We start from the raw sequence: 22,295 nt of genomic DNA on the forward strand, positions 1-22,295 counted from the left end.
TGTTAAGGGAATTTGAAGATCTTCCCTGCCCCCTTAATAGGTCCATGTGACCTGCTTTGAGCTTTTGCCCAGTCCATAGCCTGAGTCACACAAAGATGATGGTGCAAGGAGCCTTTCTGAACACATGGAACAGGAAGAGAGACTGAGGTGGAGCTGAGAGAGCAGGCAGAGCAAAGCAGAGCAGCTAGCCTGGGTGAGAGAGGGGCATTTTGCCTAAGGGAGCTTATCTATGGGGAGACCTGCGTAAGGGAAGGCTTAGGGGTGGCTGTCCTCTTTCTATTGGTAATGTGTACAAACTTCCCTGTTAATGGGGTGGATTTGGCTTTCTGGTATCTGAATAAATATTTTGGTTTAAATCTTTGAGGAAGAGAGTTTATATTTTGCAAATTTACCCTGGAAATATGCCTGTATATCCATAGTGGCTGCTGTGGGTATTGCACTGGTGCTACAAAGACAGTTCTTATTACACCTTTGTAGTGGTTTCAAGTGTGTTTATTTTGTCTCCATAGGTTGCAAGCTCCATGTGAGCAGGAAGTAAACATATCTTATACTTATTTTTTATTATCCCATGATACCCAGCACTGCTCTGAATGCTTAATATTTCAGGGTCAAACTCAGAGAGTTGAAGATACATTTCTAATACCTCCATGGACTCTGCTTTATTCTTCCAAAGAAGACAGTAGACCTACTAGGAGGACCCCACTTTCCTAGCAAAGGACTTTTACAAGATCAGATTTAGAGCTAGCAGACATCTTCAAGATCTCTTGTTTAATCCCCTAATTTTAAACTTAAACCCAAAGAAGTTAAGTGATTTACCCAAAAGGCACATAGGTTGTAGGTAGAAGAGTCAGATTTGAATCCATGTGTTATAAAATTCCAGCATTCTTTCCACTGAACCTCCTTCCTCATTTTAATAAAGAGACCAACTGAAGGCCCTTTTTCTAAATCACTGGACCAAGTATAAACTTAAAATCTGAAAGTCAGTTCATTAAACTGTTAATTAAGGTCTCAGGCAGGGTTCAAATCTCAATACTTCTAAACTGCTTTTTCATATAACATCTTGCTAAGAGGGAAAAGCTTCCCAACTAGAAAAAATTACTAGTTACTATAATCTTAATCCTGCTCCCATGAGAGGGGATACCACATAAATAGAGCTAGAAACAGAGCTAGAAACTGGAGCAAGGCTAATGGGTCAGAGAGGAGAAGGAAAACTTGTAAGTGATAGAGGCAGTTCTGTCCCAAGGAAAGTAGGATGCAAAGGTGATCATAAACAATAGTTTTACAGTTATATGTAAGAATTAAAAACTAGTACAAGAATAGGTAGGGCCTGAAAGATGCTACCATGGCAAAGTTCTCATTCCAGAGAATTTATAAATTTGTGGGATTCAGACCAAAAGGGACCTTGGAAATTGTCTAGATCAATCCCATCACTTTACAGGTAGGGAAACTGAGGTCCATAGGACGGAAGTTGTTCTTCTTGAGGTACCATAGCCAGACAGTGAGAAAACTAGGCCTTGAATGAATATTTCCTAAATCGAGGTCCAGGGTTCCTTCCCCCAACCCTCCATCTTCCAATATTTGGTATAAAATAACATTCTGCCATCAAGTGTAGACTTGTTAAGTGCAATAACAGCAATACATAACTTTTTTGCTAAAAACGAACATTAAGCTCACTTGCTATTTTTAATTAAAATTCACTTACTTAATTCACTAAGTTAATTCACTTAGTTAAGGGCTATGTTCTCAATCACATAAATGCGAACTGCTTGTCCAGGAAAAACAGAACAGACTTTGTGCTTTGAAATTTGTAAAATGTCTACGCCCAATTCTTTTTTACTCTAACATGAAGGGAATCATTAATTTCAGAGATAAGGCAATGATGGCAGCTGTTAAACCCTGGAATAAATGTCCATTCGGTGTCCACTCCAGATCCCACAACTACCACTCTACCACTCTACAGAGCGCATTTAATGCTAACCTGGAAACTCCTGGGTCCATGAAATCCAAGCCCCACCCCACCCGTACTCATTGTATTATTCACCTCTAAGTGGGTTTTTTTCTGTAAATATATAATATATAATGTAAGCTCAAAAGAATACAGTCTTACTCCATTGATATTGTGCCATACTCACAGGAGCCACATTGGAACTAACAAATCCTAGAGTTTCTGGTTTGACACTACAGGGAAAGGCAAGTGATATTTTTGAAAATGAGTAGCTGAGACAGATAATGTAGACATCAATTTCTCCTGGCAGAAAGCAAAATCATATCACCATTTCTAACATAATATAAGGCAAAAGGAGAGAGGTACTATTACTAAGAGTCAAAGAAAATCTGGGTTAGTTATACAGTTACTGTATTTTCTATGAATTAAATTCAAGTAAATAAGATATTGGAAAGTAAGAAATTTTTTTTTTCTCCATACAGAAATTACTTTTTTCAGGTAAGACAAAGCCTTTCTTCGTTAGACTTACCCTTTGAAAATTTGCTGTTGCCCTCGTCCTAAACCTGCTATTGAAGTGTCTTTGAGTATGGTCTTCAGTCCTTTATCCACAGAGACTTGGGCAATGCCAGCTCCCATAAGACCTGCTCCAAGAACGCATAGTTGCCTAAGACAAGAGGACAGTGATTTGAACTGCCAACCTCAACCTTTGCTTACTTAAAACATAATTCATAAGATAGATATCTGAGCTAATAGGCAATAATCTGAGAGCTAATTAAAGCAAGAGCAAAAATTAAATGACTTATTTGCTCATACAATGAAGTATACCTGTAAATATATTTTTAATAACTGGCAAATTCTTACATTTTAAAATTTTACTTAAATAAAAAATTCTCAAAAATAAATATGAAATATAGATACAAGAACTATTCCATGCAAGGAAAATAATTTTGGCTTCAACTGTGATAATCAGGAAGAAATGGATTTTCATCATAATGAACGTGAGAAACTTTTTAATACAAACAAGAGGCTAAGACTGGTTATTATGCTTATTCAGTGCTTGATTTCAGTTTAGTGTTATTTTGATCATATTATTTTAGTAACTGTAAATGCTGATTTTCTGGTTCAGCTTCCTTCACTCTGCATCAGTTCTTCTCTGGCTCAATCCTTCAATACTTTCAAAACTGTATCACCTTCCGCAGAGAGATTTTTTGTGCGTGCTCCAGCTGACCCAATTCTCAATTCTTTGTTTGCTTTAGTGACATTTCTATGTCCTTATATTATACACCTGGGATTAAGGTTGAAGAGTTCAAACCTGATGGGTTCCAATGTCATAGATAATGAAATTATTGACAGATTTGTTCCATTTTTCATCTATTTGATGATCTCTGCCCAGTTTTATCTAGAAATGGTATAGGTTTCTGGGGATAATAGAGCATAACTGGGCCTCCGGCCAAGCTTCCTCAGACTTGTTTCCACTTTATCAGCTTTTTTGTCATTTCATTAGGCATGCCTCGTCTTCCAAAACTCTGCTCCATAACTTTTCTCAAACAAATCTATGGCTTAAACTGGCTAATGCCACTTCTTTCTGCTTGACTAGCAGATCAAATGTTTACTAGATGAGAGTTTCTGGGCTTAACTGGCCTCCTTGTGGTAAATGCTTTATATCAAACTTCAATAGGAAATAATGGAAATCAACGGCAATTTTTTCCCCCTTTATTTGTGTTTTCATATTTGTCTTTTGTCCTTGGTCATTCTGATCTTTCCTTTAAAGGGTGGACTAATAAAAACAGCTGATTCAGAAATTAGTTCCATGTCTGTTAAAATATAGTCAATTTTATATTTTGTAACGTTATTTGGTTATTTACCACATCTTTTGCCTATTAAAACTTCTAGAAAAAAGTATCTGTATAGGTGAGAGGATTCCACAAAATACTGGTCTCTTTCATTTTCTAATTCTGAACTATGTTTTTACTGTCCTTCCCAAAAGCCCACTTTCAATACTTCAGTTACTGAGTATCAATATATATGCTGACTTTTGGGAGGGGAACTTGAGTCCTCTGCTTCTTCATCCTCTGCAACAGAAGTTAGCACATAAATTGCAATTACCTTCATGATGCTTTTGTACATCACAAAGTAATACACATAAGAATTTCGCCAAATGATGTTTCTTGTTGTCTTTGAACCTATAATAAAATAAACCACCAATTCCTTTATCTATTTTCTCAAGCTATCTTTCTTTTAGTTGTAAGTTCTTTGCATGCCTTTTGGTTTCAGCAGCCCACATCAGAGGAGATACCTGTACCTGGTAGATCTAGGCTGAAACCAGGCCCAGGCCTGACTACCAAACAGTGATTGATAGTCATCTAGTCCAACCACTCATTTTATGTATAAGGAAACAAAAGCCAAGGAGAGGTTAACTTACTTGCCCAAGGTGACTAGACAAGGGGCTACTTCCTACCATCTTCCGATGTTTCACCCTTCCCTCTTGATCAGCTTCCCAGGTAAAAAAGAGACTAAATACTGCTCAACTCCCTCTATTCTACCCGTTGGAGACTGTTTCTCTTGTTATCATCCACTATTACTCCTGTGGCTTCTCTTATCTCTCTCTCTATCCCTGTAATAATCAATTAGCAATCATTCAGGAGAAAACCATCTCCTACCTCCTTATTTGTCTCATCCCCACCCCCTTCAACCTAACCCCATCCATGCCAGTCTAACCCTGCCCATCCCTTACATTATGCCTCTCAAGAATTTCTGTTTTTAGTGAACTCCCCTTAATTCTAGACCTTTTTCTTTCACATTTTATCTGTGTCTTAGACCTCACAGAGATCTAGCTCACCTCTGATAACACTTCATCTCCTGGTTAACCTCCACCTCACTAGATATACCTTTGCTAACCACCTTGACCACCTGGTTTTGGAGGGGAAATTGTAATATTCATTGTTACTTTCAGGCTCTCCCCTTGCCTGCTTCACTTAGTAACCTTTCTTTTTTTGAAATCCACACAATTAAAATCTTCTACCCAATCAATATTATTGTAGTTGTAGTATGTTAACCCTCAAGTCATTTTTTATTTATATGGTATGTATTTTTATATGTACTTCTTGTATTCCCCATTAGAATATAAGTTCATTGAAAGCAGAGATTCTTTCATTCTTTGTACTTGTTTCTCCAGTGCCTGGCACATAGTAGGTGCCTAATAAATCTTTGCTGATTGAGAACAACAGTACTGATAAGGTTCCCTCTCCGAGTGGTGTATGTCTGGGTAACAATGTTATGGACAGTATATTTTTCCTTATTGCATGGGCTTTTAAAATGCCCCAAATTAAGCATTTGGTGGCCAATAAAAATTTCTATGAAAATTTCCCCTTTTCCATTTCCAATGTAAACCCAGTGTGGGCTCTCATCATTTCAAATCTGAATTATTATAAGAAAATGCAAACTGGTCTCCCTTTCCAATTAAACCTACCTGTAACTGTCAGATTAATCTTGTTAATACAATGTCTTCATTATGTCCTTACCCTGCTCAAGTTCACAACTGTCTACCATGTCAAGCACAACCTCCTCTACTTAAAATTTTTTATTGATATTATTTCCATATATATCTGTCCTTCTATTCTACCCACTGAATCATTACTAATATGAAATAAGAATGAAAAAACAGCATTTCATTAAAATTAACCAATACTTCAACTGAGTGTAGCAGAATGTGCCATTTTTCACCTTTGCAAAGACAGGTGGAAGAATCCATTTTCTTATTTCTTCTTTGGAGCCAAATTTGGTCATTATCATTTCTTTCTGTTCCTTCCATCTAATTGCTATACTCATTGTGTATAATGTTTTTCCTGATTCTGCTTAATGAATTCTGTATCAGCTTATCTTTCATGCTTCGCTGTAGCCTTCATATTTACTACTTCTTATGGCAGTTATATTCCACTATGTTCAGGTACCAGAATTTATTTAGCCATTCCTCAATGTCTGTCTGACTTAGGCAAAATACAGGCTTCACTCTAACTACATTACCCCCCTAAAATGCATGTTCTTATCATCCTTTTTTTTATCCTTGAAATGCAGCAAATGATAAAGGGCATTAAAAACTGTGGCAATTACCAAGATAATTTCTCAGCTAATGAGAAAGCTTGTTTGCATTTGGTTCTCAAGGAGAATACAAATTCTCAACATTTTAGCAAGAATAGGTAGCTGTTAAGTTTACAAACCAATAAGCCACACTTCTAAAAGGGCTTTCTTTGGAAGCTCAGATCCAGCGGACTATAGGATTTAGAATTAGAAAGACCTTAGAGATATCTCATCTAATCTAACCCCTTCATTTTACACAGAAGGAAAATAAAGCCAAGGAGAGGTTAAGTTTCTTGCCCAAGGTCACACAGGTAAGTAGCAAAGCTATGACTCAAACCCAGGACCTATAATTCTAAATCGAGAAGCCTCTGAACTATACTACACTGTCTTTCCAAATTGGAATAAATGATAAACTGAAAAGGAACTAAATGGTCATAGAACAGGTTAGAGAAAATATCCAATAGATGACAAGTGTATGTAGTATGAATATGAATACTAATCTTTTATATCACCCATGATTTTTTTTGGTCCTGTTATTACTAAATCATTAATTATTAATAATTAATCACTGAGTATAAAGGGAAGACTTAATTTTTGCTGGATGAAAGCTGTATATCCTATTTCGAAGCAGGTTCTGTTTGCTAGGATCTTTTAAGTCTTAGCCAGTTTGAAAATTTTCACAACTTATATATTTTTCAAAAACAAATTGAAGGCTGAGGAGAGTACAGGTATAGAGAAAAATATCAATTTTAGATTATGAACTCAGAGAATTTGAACTTAACATCTGAGTGCAACTAGACTTTAATAATTTTTTTTGTTTTGTTTTAAATAGGACACAGAGAGGATGGGCTCATTAATTAGAATACGTGTGAATGTGTACATACGTACATAGATATACAGAATATGAAAGAATGTATGTAGGTATGTATGGCATAGGAAGAAAAGAGGATGGCATGCCATAGATCATATACCTTGAAGATTCCTATATCCAGTGAAACTGTAGACAGAGAAGGGACTCTATAGAAGTAACAAGAAAGGTATAAAAAAACCAACAAAAAACAAGAAAGATAGCAATTTAAAAGCCAATAGTTTTAGTAGGAATAGAGGAAAAAGGCAAAGAAAGCATTAAAAACCAAGAATTCACTACAGAGTCATTGCTCCCTAGACCACTTTGCGTTTCTGCCATTTTAGGGTCTGACTCACGTAACAGTCTTCTGTGGAGCTCCAAACTTGTTCTTCTTGCAAAGAACCTGACCATTGTAGAGACCAATTAAAGCCTTAGATTCTTTAGTCATTGCAAGTTCACCAAATTTCTAAAAAGTAAAGGAAATCAAATAAAGGAATGCATTTAGGATATAGATTCTGTTGATCAGAAGTGGATTCATTCTTTGTTTTTACCACACTAAATTATATATCATTAGTTTTTAACTTTTGGAATTTGAAGACATATTTAAATGTCAACAATGTCATAGGTCTCTATGATAACTGTTGTACTATTAGTATCTATTGATTAATAAAATAAAAATCCATAAAAAAGCATTATTGAATTCACAGTAACTTTGTATTATCTTCTATTTCTCAATCAAGAGGCAGGATGAATTAGTGGTTAGAAAGCTGGACTCAGTTACTAATTTCAGGGTTTTTAAGTCCAACAACTTTTCAGTGCCTCTAAATGCCAACTAAGAAAAACTATAATGTGCAGAATATTTACTTTTCTATATCTGTAGAGGGAGTTTCCCATACCAAGAAAATCACAGGTTCAGGTGACTCAAAATGTCAATGCTTGATGCATACTGATGTTCAGAACACCTGTAATGACTCCGTGGCTTCCAAAGGATTTTTATTAAATAAGTTTGGAACTACTATTTTATACAATGAGTAATTCTAAGAAGTAATTTTCCTGCTGCTTTCCTTGTAACTGCTGTACATTTTGCTACTGGTATTGTAAATGAATTTTGTATTGCTATTACAAAGCAATGTTCACTTCCTACCTTTCAACATTCCAAATATTGAAACATCAAAGTCACCTACTATGTAGAAGAAGGGTGTGCAAGGACATGAGTGTAATATGCAACAGCCAGATAAAAGCAACCTATTGACTCAGGCTTAGTGTGTTTCCTTGGCTTTATACTGAACCAGAATTATTAAAATGTGGAGTTTCCTAAATGGAAAGGAAGAAAGAATAGTTCCACATAATGGCTTTTACCTGGGATTCAGAGAGGTAGCCAGCCTCACCCCCATGTTCAATTCCAGTCTTGACCACCTAAAAGACATAACAGTAGAACTTGTTCATGTTACAATTTTAAAGTGTTAAAAAAAAATAAAATAAAAATTTGAGGTATAAAACTGAATAAAAAGTGTGAAGTCTCTGAAGCTACGTGGTTATGTCATAGCCCATGTGCTAAGATGGCCTCTGCTCACACTGGGAAGCCTTAAACAAGGATTTACGTAAGGAAAGACTGCATGGTATTTAATGACTTTCTACTTCATAAGTTTCTACTTACACCTAATAATAACTGAAAGAATAGTAGGCTCAGAAGCTGTGTTCAACTTCTGTTTTCAGTTCTTATTCAATAGTAGCATGTAACTGTGCTTTTGCTTCAGTGACCTGAGGGCATCAGAAGTAATATTCTGTGTTATTTCTTATATCATTAATTAACCTTTTAAAAATGTATTCTCTCTTCAGAAAAACCTGGAAAGACTTATATGGACTGATGCTGAGTGAAGTGAGCAGAGCCAGGAGGCCATTATACACAGTAACAGCCACAGTATTCAATGACTGATTTTCATATACTTAGCCCTTCACAGCAATGCAAGGATGTAAAACGTTTCCAAAGAACTCCTGATGAAAAATGCCATCCACGTCCAGAGAAAGAACTATGGAGTTAGAACACAGAATGAAGCTGCTATTTTCTCCTTTATGTTTTGTTTTGTTTTTCTCAAGGTTTCTCCCACTCATTTTAATTCTTCTATGCAGCATGACTAATGTGAAAACTATTAACAACTAAATGAAAGAATATTCTAATTCACTAAAAAGAAAAATGTAAGTTTTAAAGAAACTCTAAGATTTCACCTCACATCCAACAAATTGGCAAGAGGAGAAAAGATGAGAACAGTCATTGTTATAGTACTTATGGAAAAAGAGGAAGGTTAATATGAAGTTTGTGGAACTATAAACTGGCATAACAATTCTGGAAAGCAATTTGGAACTATGCTGAGAAAGTGACTAAAATGTTCATACCAAGAGACTTCCTCTACTACAGACATATTCCCTGAGGGGTCAATGATAAAAAGAAAGGTCCCATATATACCAAAATATTTATAGCAGCACTTTTTGGAGCACCAAGAACTGAAAACAAAATAGATGCCCACCTAGGAAATAGATTCTCAACCATAGATTCCCAACTAGGAAATAATTAAACAAACTGTTGTATATGAATGTAGCAAATTATTAGTGTTCTATTAGAAACTATATATAAGACTTACATGAACTGACACAAACTAAAGTAAACAGAACCCGGAAAAATACACATGACTACAATAATGTAAATGAAAAGAACCAAAATAAAACAAAACAGACCAAGTCTGGCTCTAGAGAAGAGCTATGAGAATGTGCCCTTCTGCTTCTTTGCAGAGGTGGGAGACTGTGTATAGAACAAAATATCATGTGATAGAATAAACTGTTTTCCCCCCTCCATTTAAAAAAATTCTTTGTTATAAGGGATACCCTCTGGGATCATGCTGAAAAATGTGACTGAAGTAAAAACAAATACACATATTTAATGACAAACAGGTCATGTCAAACTAACCTCACTTTGTTTTTTGAAAGGGTTACTAAACTTGTAGATCAGGGGAATGCTGTAAATAGAGTTTACTGTCATTTTAACAAAGTAATTCTATGTCAATTTGTCAAGAGATATTTCATGGAGTGCCAGATATCTGTGCTTGGTTCTATGCTATTTAACATTTTTATCAATGATGTTAAAGAAAGCAATGATATGGTCAACATATTAGCAGATGACACAAAACTGGGAGAGACAACACAAGATCCAGAAAGATCATGACAGTCTAGAACTTTGGACTGAATCTAATAAGATGAAATTCAACAGTTATTATTTTAAAGTCTTAAACTTGGGGACAAAAAAAAAAAATCAACACAGGTACAGGATGGGAGAGGCATGATTTTAAAGCAGTTTGTCTGAAAAAGATCTGAGTTTTAGCAGATTAAGTGACTTAGTAAGTCAGTAGTGTAATGTGGCAGGCAAAAAAGCTAATGTGAACTTGGGCTGCATTAAGAGAGGAATAAGGTGAAATCTCTTACATCCTGATCAGACCAGCCCTGGAGTACAGAGTTTAGTTCTGGGAGCTACAGTTTAGGAGGATGTTGATAAGTCAGAAAGTATCTGAAGGAACGCTACCAGGATAGTGAAGATGAGTCCATATGATAAAAGGATGAGCTGAAAGAATCAGGGATGTTTGACCTAAAGAAGAGATTCTGGGGAGAGGGTAAAAAGGGGGAAAAGTGACAGGACATGATTTCTGTGTTCAAGTATCTGAAGGGTTGTAATAAGGAAAGAGGGATTCAATTTGCTCTGCTTGGCCAGAGAGGGCACAATCAATATCAATGGATGGAAGTTTCAAAGGGAACTTTCATCAATTAGAATCTCCCATTAGTGGAATGGGATACCTTAAGAGGTGGTGAGTTCCCTCTTCCTTGAAGGTCTTCAAAAAAGGGCTAGATGACCACTCCTTGTGTATATGATAATGAAAATTTCTTGTGAGAATAACTTGGACCAAATGGTTGTTGAAGCCCTTTCCAAGTATGCAGTTCTATGATGATAATCAACAGCTCTGGTCTCATTAATTCAGAAGTATGACTTGTGTGGCCATAAAGGTATTCTTAGTGGCTAGAGTGCCAAGCTTGGAGTCAGGAAGACTGAGTTCAAATGTGGCTGCAGACATTTCCTAGCTGTGTGACCCTGGGCAAGTCACTTAACCTCTGTCTGGCTCAGTTTTCTCAACTGATAATAATAGCACCTGCCTCAAAGGGTTTCTGTAAGGACCAAATGAGATCTTGGTACAAAGGGCTTGGCACAGGGCCTGGCAGTATAGTATAGATTGTATAGCAGGCTCTATACAAATGCTTATTCCTTTCCTTCCAAGATGGTTTGATAATAGGCAGGGAAATGGGGTATTTTCCCCCAAACTGATCCCTTTTTCATACTTCCCTATTTCTGTTGACAGTATCATCATGCTGCCAGTCACCCAAGTTCACAACCATGAGAGTCATCCTTGACTTTCTCTGCTACTCTCGTATAAAATTGGTTGCCAAGTCTTGCTGATCCCTTTATCTCCTCTTGCCAAGACTACTGGTAAAGCCTAACTAGTCTTCCTGCTTCTAGTTTCTCCTTTCTCTAATTCATCTTTGATACAGATACCAAACTGATATTCCTAAAACACAGTTCCAAACATGTCACACTCCTAGTCAAAGAACTTCAGGATCTTCTTATGATCTCTATGATTAAGCACAACATTCTCAGCCTGGCATTTAGAACCCTCTACAATATGGAGCCCACCTACCTGCTTAGTTATATATCATATTACTCCCCTTCTCACACTTTCTTGTCCCAGTCAAAGTAGACTGCAAGATCTTATCTGCGTACATGATGTTCTTTCTTTTATGTCAGGTGATCTACCATTCCTGGAATGTATGTGTGCTTTACCTCTCCATCTTAGAATCTCTAACTTCTTTCTAAGCACAGCTCAGATGGTACTTATCCCCTTTCCTAATTTCTCCTTCTCCCATGCAAATTATTAGTAAATTGGGAAACGTTTAACAAAATAAATAGAACTATAATACAACATAGATAGTGTTATACTTTGACATACTTTGCATTTACTTATCTGGGTACCTCAGTGGTTCTCAAACTTTTTTGTTTAAGGCACAGCATGAACATTTTTGCTGTGAGGAATCACGTTAAGTTGCCAATCCTGCTAAATGAGTATCTGGAAATTCATGCATATACATACAATTCGCAAGTGTAAGTTCCAAACAATTTGTGGCACAGCTAGAGAAACCACGTTGTGGTACATAATCTGAAAGCCAACGTACACATGTTGTAAACCCTCGGTCCTTGAAGGCAAGGACCGTTTTGTCTTTGTATCTTCACTATCTTGTCTGGCAATGGTGCCAAACTCAAAATGAAAGGGATCTCTGTGGCTGTATATTGACTCAGAAAACCCAAAATTAACATTATCTATATTGTATTATAGTTTTATTTATTTTGGTAAACATTTTCCAATTTACATTTTAATCTAATCGTGGCTACATTGGAGAGTTTTGTAGGACACCCTCAGGTCAAGTCTAACACTTCTCTTGTACATAACAGGCATTTAATAAATGTTTGTGAAACAAACATTTAGAGATAAGAAACTCACATTAATTATTTGCAGAGGAGCTGGATAAAGACCTTTGGTTTGTTTCTGTACCCTCTCTTCAACTTTTTTGTAGATCAGTTGCCTCACAAATGGAAAAGTCATTGCATATGCTGTTAACTCTGAAAGACAAAATGTTTTCAGACATTGACTGGGAAGAATCAAACTTCCTTCACAGTTTTTTTTTCTGTAAACTCTATTAAATGATAGGGGTCTCATAGTTCAGAACTGTCTTTTATTTTTTTTAAACATTCAAGCAATACGTCAGTTTACATTTAAGTTTACCTTAAACTTAACTTAAAGTAAATGGGATAAGGCACCTAATGTGACTCCCAAATGAAATTTTCACCTCCCAGGGAAGAGCCAAGATGGCAGAGTAGAAGGACAGACCTGTAGAAGCTCCCCTCCATAGCCCATAAAATACCTGTAAAAAATGACTAAACAAATTCTAGATCAGCAGAAGCCACAAAATGACAGAGCGAAAGAGATTTCCAGCCCAAAACAGCCTGCAAGGCTGACAGGAAAGGTCTATTGCACCAGACATAGAGCAGAGCGCAGCCCAGCTTTGGCCGAGGTGCGGCAGGGAAAGGACTGGAACATCCTTCAACCCACAAACACCAAAGGCAGCTTCGAAGGTCAGGGAGAAAGCTCTTTCACCTGTGTGAGAAGGGAATGCAGTCTAGCCCCAGCAGCAGCAACTGCAGCAGCAGGATCCATTTTTGGAGCCCTCGGCCTAAAGCCCTGGGGAAATTGAGTGGCTGATCTGGATCTCAGCCCTGAGTGGCTCTCCTGAGTTGAGGAAGAGTGCTGGAGTAGTGGAGTTGGAGGTGGTTGTGGAGAGGGAATTGATTGTGTCACCTTGGAGGAATTAAGAACTTACAGGTCCCCAGAATATACCTTCCCCTTGACAAAGGACTCAAAAGTTAAGTAATTGGCTGGGAAAATGCCCCAAAAAGGGAAAAAAAATAAGACTATAGAAGGCTGCTTTCTTGGTGAACAGGTACTTTCTTCCATTCTTTCAGATAAGGAAGAACAATGCATACCATCAGAGGAAGACCTAAAGCCAAGGCCTCTGCATCCAAAACCTCCAAAATAAATATGCAATGGTCTCAGGCCATGGAAGAGCTCAAAAAAGATTTTGAAAATCAAGTAAGAGAGGTGGAGGAAAAATTGGGAAGAGAAATGAGAGAGATGCAAGAAAATCATGAAAAGTGAGTCAACAGCTTGCTAAAGGAGACCCAAAAAAATGCTGAAGAAAATAAAAATAGGCTAACTTAATTGGCAAAAGAGGTCCAAAAAGCCAATGAGCAGAAGAATGCTTTAAAAAGCAGAATTAGCCAAATGGAAAAGGAGGTTCAAAAGCTCACTGAAAAAAATAGTTCTTTAAAAATTAGAATGGAAAAGATGGAAGCTAATGACTTTATAAGAAACTAAGAAATTACAAAACAAAACCAAAAGAATGAAAAAATAGAAGATAATGTGAAATATCTTACTGGAAAAACAACTGACTTGGAAAACAGTTCCAGGAGAGATAATTTAAAAATTATGGGACTACCTGAAAGCCATGATCAAAAAAAGAGCCTATACATCATCTTTTATGAAATTATTAAGGAAAACTGCCCTGATATTCTAGAACCAGAGGGTAAAATAAATATTGAAAGACTCCACCTATCACCTCCTGAAAGAGATACAAAAAGAGAAACTCCTAGGAATATTGTAGCCTAGTTCCAGAGTTCCCAGGTCATGGAGAAAATATTGCAAGCAAGTAGAAAGAAACAATTCAAGTACTGTGGAAATACAATCAGGATAACACAAGATCTCGCGGCTTCTACATTAAGGGATCGAAGGGCTTGGAATACGATATTCCAGAAGTCAAAGGAACTAGGATTAAAACCAAGAATCATCCACCCAGCAAAGCTGAGTATAATATTTCAGGGGAAAAAATGGTCATTAAATGAAATAGAGGACTTTCAAGCATTCTTGATGAAAAGACCAGAGCTGAAAAGAAAATTTGACTTTCAAACACAACAATCAAGAGAAGCATGAAAAGGTAATCAGAAAAGAGAAACCATAAGGGACTTACTAAAGTTGAACTGCTTACGCTCTTACATGGAAAGATAATATTTGTAACTCTTGAAACTTTTCTCAGTATTTGGGTGGTTGGAGGGATTATACATACATACATACATACATACATATATATATAGATAGATAGATATAGATGTCTATATATATATATAGAGAGAGATATATACATAAAATAAAATCAAGAGGTGAGAGACAAATATATTGGGAGGAGAAAGGGAAGAATGGGGCATGTTATCTCTCAAGAAAGAGGCAAGAAAGTTTTTTCAATGGAGGGGAAAAGGGGAGAGGTGAGAGGGAAAAGGTGAAGCTTACTCTTATCACATTTGGCTTAAGGAAGGAATAACATGCACACTCAAGTTGGTATGAAAATCTATCTTACGCTACAGGAAAGTTGGGGAGAACGGGATAAGTGGGGTGGGTGGGATGATAGGAGGAAGGGCAAATGCGAGGAGGAAGTAATTAGAAGTAAACACTTTTGAGGAGAGACAAGATCAAAAGAGAGAATAGAATAAATGGGGGACAAGATAGGATGGAGGGAAATATAGTTAGTCTTACACAACATGACTATTATGGAGGTCTTTTGCAAAACTACACATATATAGCCTATATTGAATTGTTTGCCTTCTCAGTGGGGATGTGTGGGGAGGGAGAAAGGGGAGAAGTTGGAACTCAAAGTTTTAGGAATGAAAGTTGAGAATTGTTTTTGCATGCAACCTGGAAATAAGAAATACAGGCAATGGGGTACAGAAATCTATCTTGCCCTACAAGAAAAGAGAAGATGGGGAAAAGGGAAGGGAGGGGTGTGATAGAAGGGAGAGCAGATTGGGGGAAGGGGTAATCAAAATGCATGGCATTTTGGGGTGGGGGAAGGGGAGAGATGGGGAGAAAATTTGGAACTCATAATTTTGTGGAAATGAATGTTGAAAACTAAAAATAAATTTAAAAAATGAGAAAAAAAATTTTCACCTCCCTTAAATCTGTTTTCCTATTAGTAGAAGTGAAAGCTACTCCTCAAAGACTTCACTAAATACTACTGCATAGATTCTCCCCTGCCAAAACGGCAGCTGTTCACACTCAGGACCCAGAGTAGCAGCTCTGATTTTACCTTCTCTAACAGACATACTCACTATCAATCAGCCCTTTTTCCTTCTTCAGAGAGATCTTTTTATCAGCCAGTTCTTTTGCAAAGGTGATTGCTACTTCTTCCAGGTATTCAACTGTTCGTTCTTCTGGTTGTTTCAAACCTGGTCCTGAAAACATTAACATTAACAGTTAAATATAACCAGTGCAGGCAAAAGAATGACAGATCAAGTCTCTGAAGGAGAACTAATTTTGGCAATCTTATTAGGAGCTTATCTAGATAAGATGACAAAGTCTCAGATCATTTTAATGCATTTATGAGATCTGTCAATAGTGTGCTTTGCTTTAAGTTAAATCTTCCATTTTCCCCCTTCTAGGTAGCAGTGAAAACACCTCTAAGAGGAAGTTACATGGACTTCTGAAATGTTACAACAAAAGGGAAATGAAAGGAGTCCAAATTCATTCACACCAACCAGGAAAGTTCAAACTATTCAACTTGACTTGACTGACAGACAATGCCCTATACAATTTAGCTTTATTTATCTAAATTTTCCAGATTTATTTATTCCCTTTTATAAACTTTATACACCAGATAAATTAGACAACTGTTACCTGTACACCCATGATCTCCTACCATTCTTTGTTCACAATGTTCCTTATTCCTAAAATGCCCTCCCTCTTTTACTCCTGCAGTTAAATTTCTACCCATCCTCTTAAAGCAAACATCATCTCGTCTTTGTAGCCTTTTGCAATCTCTTACTCAACAATGACTTTCCCCAAGGTTTTTTTTGTTGCAACTCTTTAATGCATTTATAATGTAATATTGTATTGTATCTGCATTTATTTCATTCTCCTACTTACCTAGAAATTTGATGATGGCAGGGACTCTCTTATCTCAACTTTTTGCATTCCCTAGAATAAGGGCACTGAAAGCTGCAGGTAGTTAATAAATGTTCGCTGAAAACTGATAAAAAAAACACTCTTCTCTCAGTACAGAGGCAGAAGACTGGAATGCAGAATGTGGTGTATACTATGAGACACAGTGACTGTGTCAGTTGGTTTTGTTTGGTGCTTTTATTGTTCTTTAAAGAGGTATTTGATGGAGGAGTGATTCAAGGGGAAATAATTTTGGTATAAAAGCATAAAGCAATGATAAAACTACAAATTAAAATAAAATCCTCATTGAATGAATGGTGAAATAATGGAAGTCATCAAACATATGAAAGATGTTTTTCTCTATGAAAGACTTGGGGCAAATACTAGTTCTATTTCTATTACACTGAATTTGTCAAAAAGTTGTAGATAAACAAGATGAGACTGGGCTCCTGAAACCAAACACATTGACACAAGCAAAACAGAAGAACTACGAAAAGCAACTTGAAGAACCCTAAAGCACAACAGTTTGGGTTCATTTAGTGGAGAATCAAACAGCCTCAGAAGCATCAATAGGTCAAGAATGTAATTCTATTATATAGCACAGCACGGTAAGTGATATTCTAATGACAAGAAAAGTTCCGATTTTCTGTTTAAGGAGGCAATGTATCTTTAGAAAGATTTTCACCCAAAATGTTTAAAATAATAACACTCATACCAGTGAAATAACCTTGCTCTCCAAAATGGCTTATTCTTGAGGGGTCCAGATAGAGATTTCCTGCAATAGTTTCTTGCTTCTACAAGTCACATACTATGAACAAAAGGCAGGATTCCCTGAGTCACAGAAAACTAGCAGAGGGCTTACTCCTAGGCTTGCTGACAGTTAAGCACATAAAGCACAACTTTGGGATATTCTGAACTCTTACCTAGAGGATCTACCAACTGGTCAACAAGACCCATTTTCTTTGCTTTGTCTGGACGAATGCCTCTGCCAGTCAGCATCATGTCAAAGGCAGCAGGAATCCCGACCTAACAAGCAATTAACAGTCAGGTAGCATAGGCAAGCAATATCTGCAATTATGTTCTGAAAAGAAACTGCTGCTTACCTTTTAATCAAGCAGGATTTTTATGTTGCTTATAGAGAAGAAAATACTATAATGTCTCAAATTTTTGGATACATTGTTTTGACACAACACAGTTGCTTCCTAATAGTCTACATAGCATCATACTATCAAAAGGCTGTTGTTCAGTCATTTGTGTCTGACTCTACATGACCCTATTTGGGATTTACTTAGCAAAGATATTGGAGTGGTTTGCCATTTCCTTTTCCAGCTCATTTTACAGATGAGAAAACTGAGGTAAACAGGGGTAAGTGACTTCCCAGGGTCCCATAGCTAGAAAGTGTCTGACGTCACATTTGAACTCAGAAAATGAATCTTCCTGACTTCAGGCCCAGCACTTTATCTACTGCACCACCTAGCTGCCCTACTACGAAAAAGATAAACACAATTAAATAATGAAGACTATTTTTAAAGTTAAATGTCTATTAATAGAAAGAACATATGCTTTAACAATTGGAACCCACATTTTCCATTGTATTTGACCTATATTATACAGACAAGTGGTTAAATTTTTAAGTTCTTCTAGGGACATTAATCAGAGCAAACTACTTTTTTCTGCTCTTAATTTAAAACATAATAAGTCAACAAATGGAATTTCAGAATTATGACATCAACAGACCAGAAACTAATCTAAAATACTGCCTAAAACACTGGTAATGGGAATTCAATTCTCTGTTTTATCAACTTGTAAGACTGAAATGTCCAAGTTGAGCCCCTTCTAGCTCTAAATATATGGTCCCTCTAGGATGATTCCCAATGGAGAACATGCTGGAAGATCATACAGTGGCCTGGATAACTGAAACAGGATAAAAATTCCCAGCATGTTCCAGACCAGAGATCATTACAAGGGATGCCACAGGAATGCTCCCTGTTAGAAAGCATTCCCAATGGTAAAATGTTATTTAATGTACAAAAGTTTAATCTGCTAATACAATACTGTACACAAAAAGACACTAAAAAGGTCACTGAAATCTGATTGATTAATTATAATGTCAAACTCCTCAGAGAAAAGATGATGAAATATATTTCAGCCCTCTTGGTAGAGAGGTGAAGCACCACAAGTAAGGTATGGAATGCTGTATATGCAATCATGTATGGTTACTTTGTCAATTTGTTCTTTTTTTGTTTTTGGTGTTATAAGGGCGAGTTTTAGAAGGACATTTATTAGGATTGTGGGGTAAAAACAAAAGGTGTAAATCAGAAGTCATCCAACACCAATTTATAGCTCACTTGGTTGAAATATCTCTCTCTGGTATGAAAGTAATACTATACAATTTCTGACTGGCAATTTATCATTCTTCATGTCAGTAGACACCATTTTAGCATCATACCTGAATGCTCATAGGTCAGCCACATTTAAATCCCCAGATCTATTTATTTCCCTTCTTTCTTAAATATTTTGGAATGTGGTCTTAGTCACACTCTTGCCTACAAGACTCCCACAATAGCTTGGGCTTCCAGATAGTAGGTCTCCTTTTCACTTGCTACCTGCTGTGGATAGGGGATGATTCCCAGATGGGAACATTAACCACCAGGCCTACTCTGCTTCTCTCCCCCAGTGATCCAGCCTTTAAACAATCTGCAGAATATGGCAACTAGACCAAGCTTAGGGATGGAATTTTCATAACAAAATCATACCTAAAGATTGAGTTAAGTAACCACAGCATAAAATGTAGTTAAGAGGACAATGGATTAGACCTGACTAGGAATAATTCATCCATATATACCCAGGAAAGCTTTAAACTTCAAGGTTTTCTCTCAGAACATGACTTCTACATAGGGGGAAACTAAAGCATAAAAGGCCAGACAAAGTACATAACTTCTCCTGTACATGACTATGGGTTGTGAGGACCTTAACTTACCATCTTTGGGAGCCTTTGAGTGGCCCCTGCTCCTGGCAATATTCCTAGTAACACTTCAGGGGATCCCAACACTGTCGTTTTGTCTTTTGTTGCTATTCTGAATTGACACGCAATGGCAAGCTTTGAAGACAGGAAAGAAAGGAGTTAGAAAATATGTCAACAGTCATAACAGGTGGGGCTCTCAAAACTCCTGGAGGCAGAAATATGCCAAAATAACCAAGTCTAGGATCTTTAGCCTGGTATTCAAGGCTTTCTAAAATAGCTCCTTCAAACCCACTAGCTCTCCTACATTATTCACCTATAGGACACCTACTAGAAATGATTATACATGCAGAGTTACTCATTGCTCAAATCTTGCTCATTCCTGCTTTTGCCCAAGCTGTGCCATCTACTGGAATACCCTTGTTTATTCTTTTGCGATTAGCCAGATCCCATCTTCAAGGACAAGTGTAAGCCTTACTTATTCCATGAATTATTCCTTTTTATTCCAGCCCTTCATGGGCTCTCCCTTCATCTTAATTCTATGAGTATTTATTATATGCTCATGCACTAATCACATGTCACTTAATCATGTACTTTCTCGTATTGTTCTTTATGTAGCTTGTTTCTTCAATTAAATGGTAAGCTCTTTAAGGTCAAAGATGTCATATATCTTCATTAGACTACAGAATTTTAGGGCTGCAAGAGCTCTTAAGAGATAATCTAGCCCAATCCTCTTATTTTACTGATTAAAAAAACGAACTCCAAAGAGCTTAAATGATTTGTCCAAGGTTACATACTGAATTAGTGGCAAAGCTGAGGCCAGAACCACTGTAAAAACAGAACAAGCAATGGATTCTCTCTCTCCATTCAGCTCTGTTCTATTATCTGTATACTTAAAGACTAAGTAGCTATTCTTAAATGGCTCCAACTTCTCAGGTACTCTAAGGATTCACTGCCAGTAGGTCTCATCCTTCTTCCACTGTTTTATAAAGTTTTAGTAACTTTGGTATAAAATTGTACCTCAAGTCCTCCTCCCAGGCAGGTCCCACTGATGGCAGCCACAATAGGCTTTGGAGACTTCTCAAGTTTCTCAAATATTTGTTGTGCATCTTGTGATAATTGTGTTACCTCCTCAGCAGTCTTGCAAGAAGCTATCATGCTGTAGTGTATGAGAAAGTATAAAAAAAAACCAAAACTGTTTGCCTCCTCTATTGGTTTTATCTTCGTTAACATATACCACCCCCACATCATACCATGACATATTTGGTAATAAATCTTTCTTTGTTTAGGATGATAAACAATTGGAATAAACACTGGAAGGTTTTAGAAAGATAGGCCCACTAATATACTGCAGCCTGGAAAGCAATTTGAAATACTAGGAAACTGTTTAAAATGTTGATACTCTTTGACCCAGATATCCAACAACTATCCTAAAGACGTCAAAGACAGAAATATCCACAGATACCAAAATATTTATAGCAGCACTTTTTGTAGTAACAAAGAATTGTAACAAAGCAGGTGCTGATAGATAGGGTAATGGCTAAATAAACTGCAGTACATGAATTTAATGGAATATTATGGTGCTGTACAAAACAATGAATATGAAGAACATAGAGAAGCATGGGAAAACTTATACAAACTGATAGAAAATGAAATAAGTGCAACCAGGAAAGCAACAATAACAATTACAAAAATGTAAATGGAAAGAACAAGGACAAAACAATTGAGACTAAATGCTCTGAAATTATAATGACCAAAGTTGAGTCCAAAGAAGAGACATGGGAATGCACCTCGCCATTCTTTGTAGAAGTGAGGGACTATGTGTACAGAACACTGTGCATGGCAAACTTTTACATGCTGGGTTGCATTGCTCAACTACTTTTCCCCTCCTTTTAAATTCTTTATTATTTTTCTGTTTTGTGGTTGTAAGCAGATTGCAGCACATAACAAATGAGGAACTCTGAAGATCAGGAATAAAAGTTGTCATTAAAGAACTGTATGTTAGGAAAAGAAGACAGGTGGGTTACATGGAAAGAGGAAGAGGTGACAGATAGGTAGACAGCCACAGAATCTACTGAGATTGTCACAATGTCAGGAGGGAAAAGGAAGGCCTCCAGATGAGGAGGACCCACAGTTGGGGAGACCCTCGGAGGCCAACTTATGGGAGGACATTGGCAAGAATTATGTTGGATGAACAGGTATGGATGGATTGCAATCTGTATCATTGGAGGGAACTTTCCAATTAATTAAATCACAGATTCATTTGAACTGAGTAGTCTTTATTCCAGATGATGAGGAATTGTTCTCTGAGAATGGGAAGGAACTTCCTGTTTAAAGGCAAACATGAATGACGTAAAATCAAGATATAAATAAAAATCTATTTTAAAAGAGAATTATATTTAAAAGAGAATCATAGGTTTTCTCTTCATTTTATTTTGAAAAATAACACATATATACTCTCTCATACACACCCACACTCATCCCTCCACAGTTCACTAGCTAAAATGACACACTTACTTGATATCAGCACCAGCAATAAAGCAGCCTGGCTTTGCAGAGATAATGACAGCACTTCTGATTGTATCATTAGCCCATATATCGTTCATCACTTGCACAAAATCTGAATGCAATTCTTTATTCAAAGTGTTTACCTGGCAAGTAATAACATAAGAATAACAACAATAAAGAGTCAACATGTATACGTTTTCTGATTATTACAACCATGTGGCATAGAATGTAGGTATTTTTATCTCCATTTTTTTTCAACAGATGAAGGCCTAAGTCCTGAATAGGTAAGTGATCTGTTCATGATGACAAATTTCATTATGTTAA

General features: G+C 36.8%; 1 protein-coding gene across 2 annotated transcripts in view; it reads right to left on the reverse strand.

Moving 5' to 3' along the window:
- Positions 1 to 22,295, reverse strand: part of HADHA (hydroxyacyl-CoA dehydrogenase trifunctional multienzyme complex subunit alpha) — a 53,044-nt gene that overhangs the window by 24,168 nt on the left and 6,581 nt on the right. For both annotated transcript variants that reach the window (XM_072633933.1, XM_072633932.1), the window contains exons 4-12: positions 21,981 to 22,114; positions 20,484 to 20,622; positions 19,482 to 19,601; positions 17,425 to 17,527; positions 15,673 to 15,795; positions 12,461 to 12,579; positions 8,229 to 8,285; positions 7,226 to 7,335; positions 2,475 to 2,609 (exon numbers count right to left, since the gene is read on the reverse strand). In XM_072633933.1, coding sequence (XP_072490034.1) covers positions 2,475 to 2,609; positions 7,226 to 7,335; positions 8,229 to 8,285; positions 12,461 to 12,579; positions 15,673 to 15,795; positions 17,425 to 17,527; positions 19,482 to 19,601; positions 20,484 to 20,622; positions 21,981 to 22,069 — 995 coding nt within the window. In that variant the 5' untranslated portion in view covers positions 22,070 to 22,114. The remainder of the gene's footprint in view (positions 1 to 2,474; positions 2,610 to 7,225; positions 7,336 to 8,228; positions 8,286 to 12,460; positions 12,580 to 15,672; positions 15,796 to 17,424; positions 17,528 to 19,481; positions 19,602 to 20,483; positions 20,623 to 21,980; positions 22,115 to 22,295) is intronic.

This window comes from Notamacropus eugenii, chromosome 1 (assembly GCF_028372415.1).
Source record: "Notamacropus eugenii isolate mMacEug1 chromosome 1, mMacEug1.pri_v2, whole genome shotgun sequence".
Lineage (NCBI taxonomy): Eukaryota > Metazoa > Chordata > Mammalia > Diprotodontia > Macropodidae > Notamacropus > Notamacropus eugenii.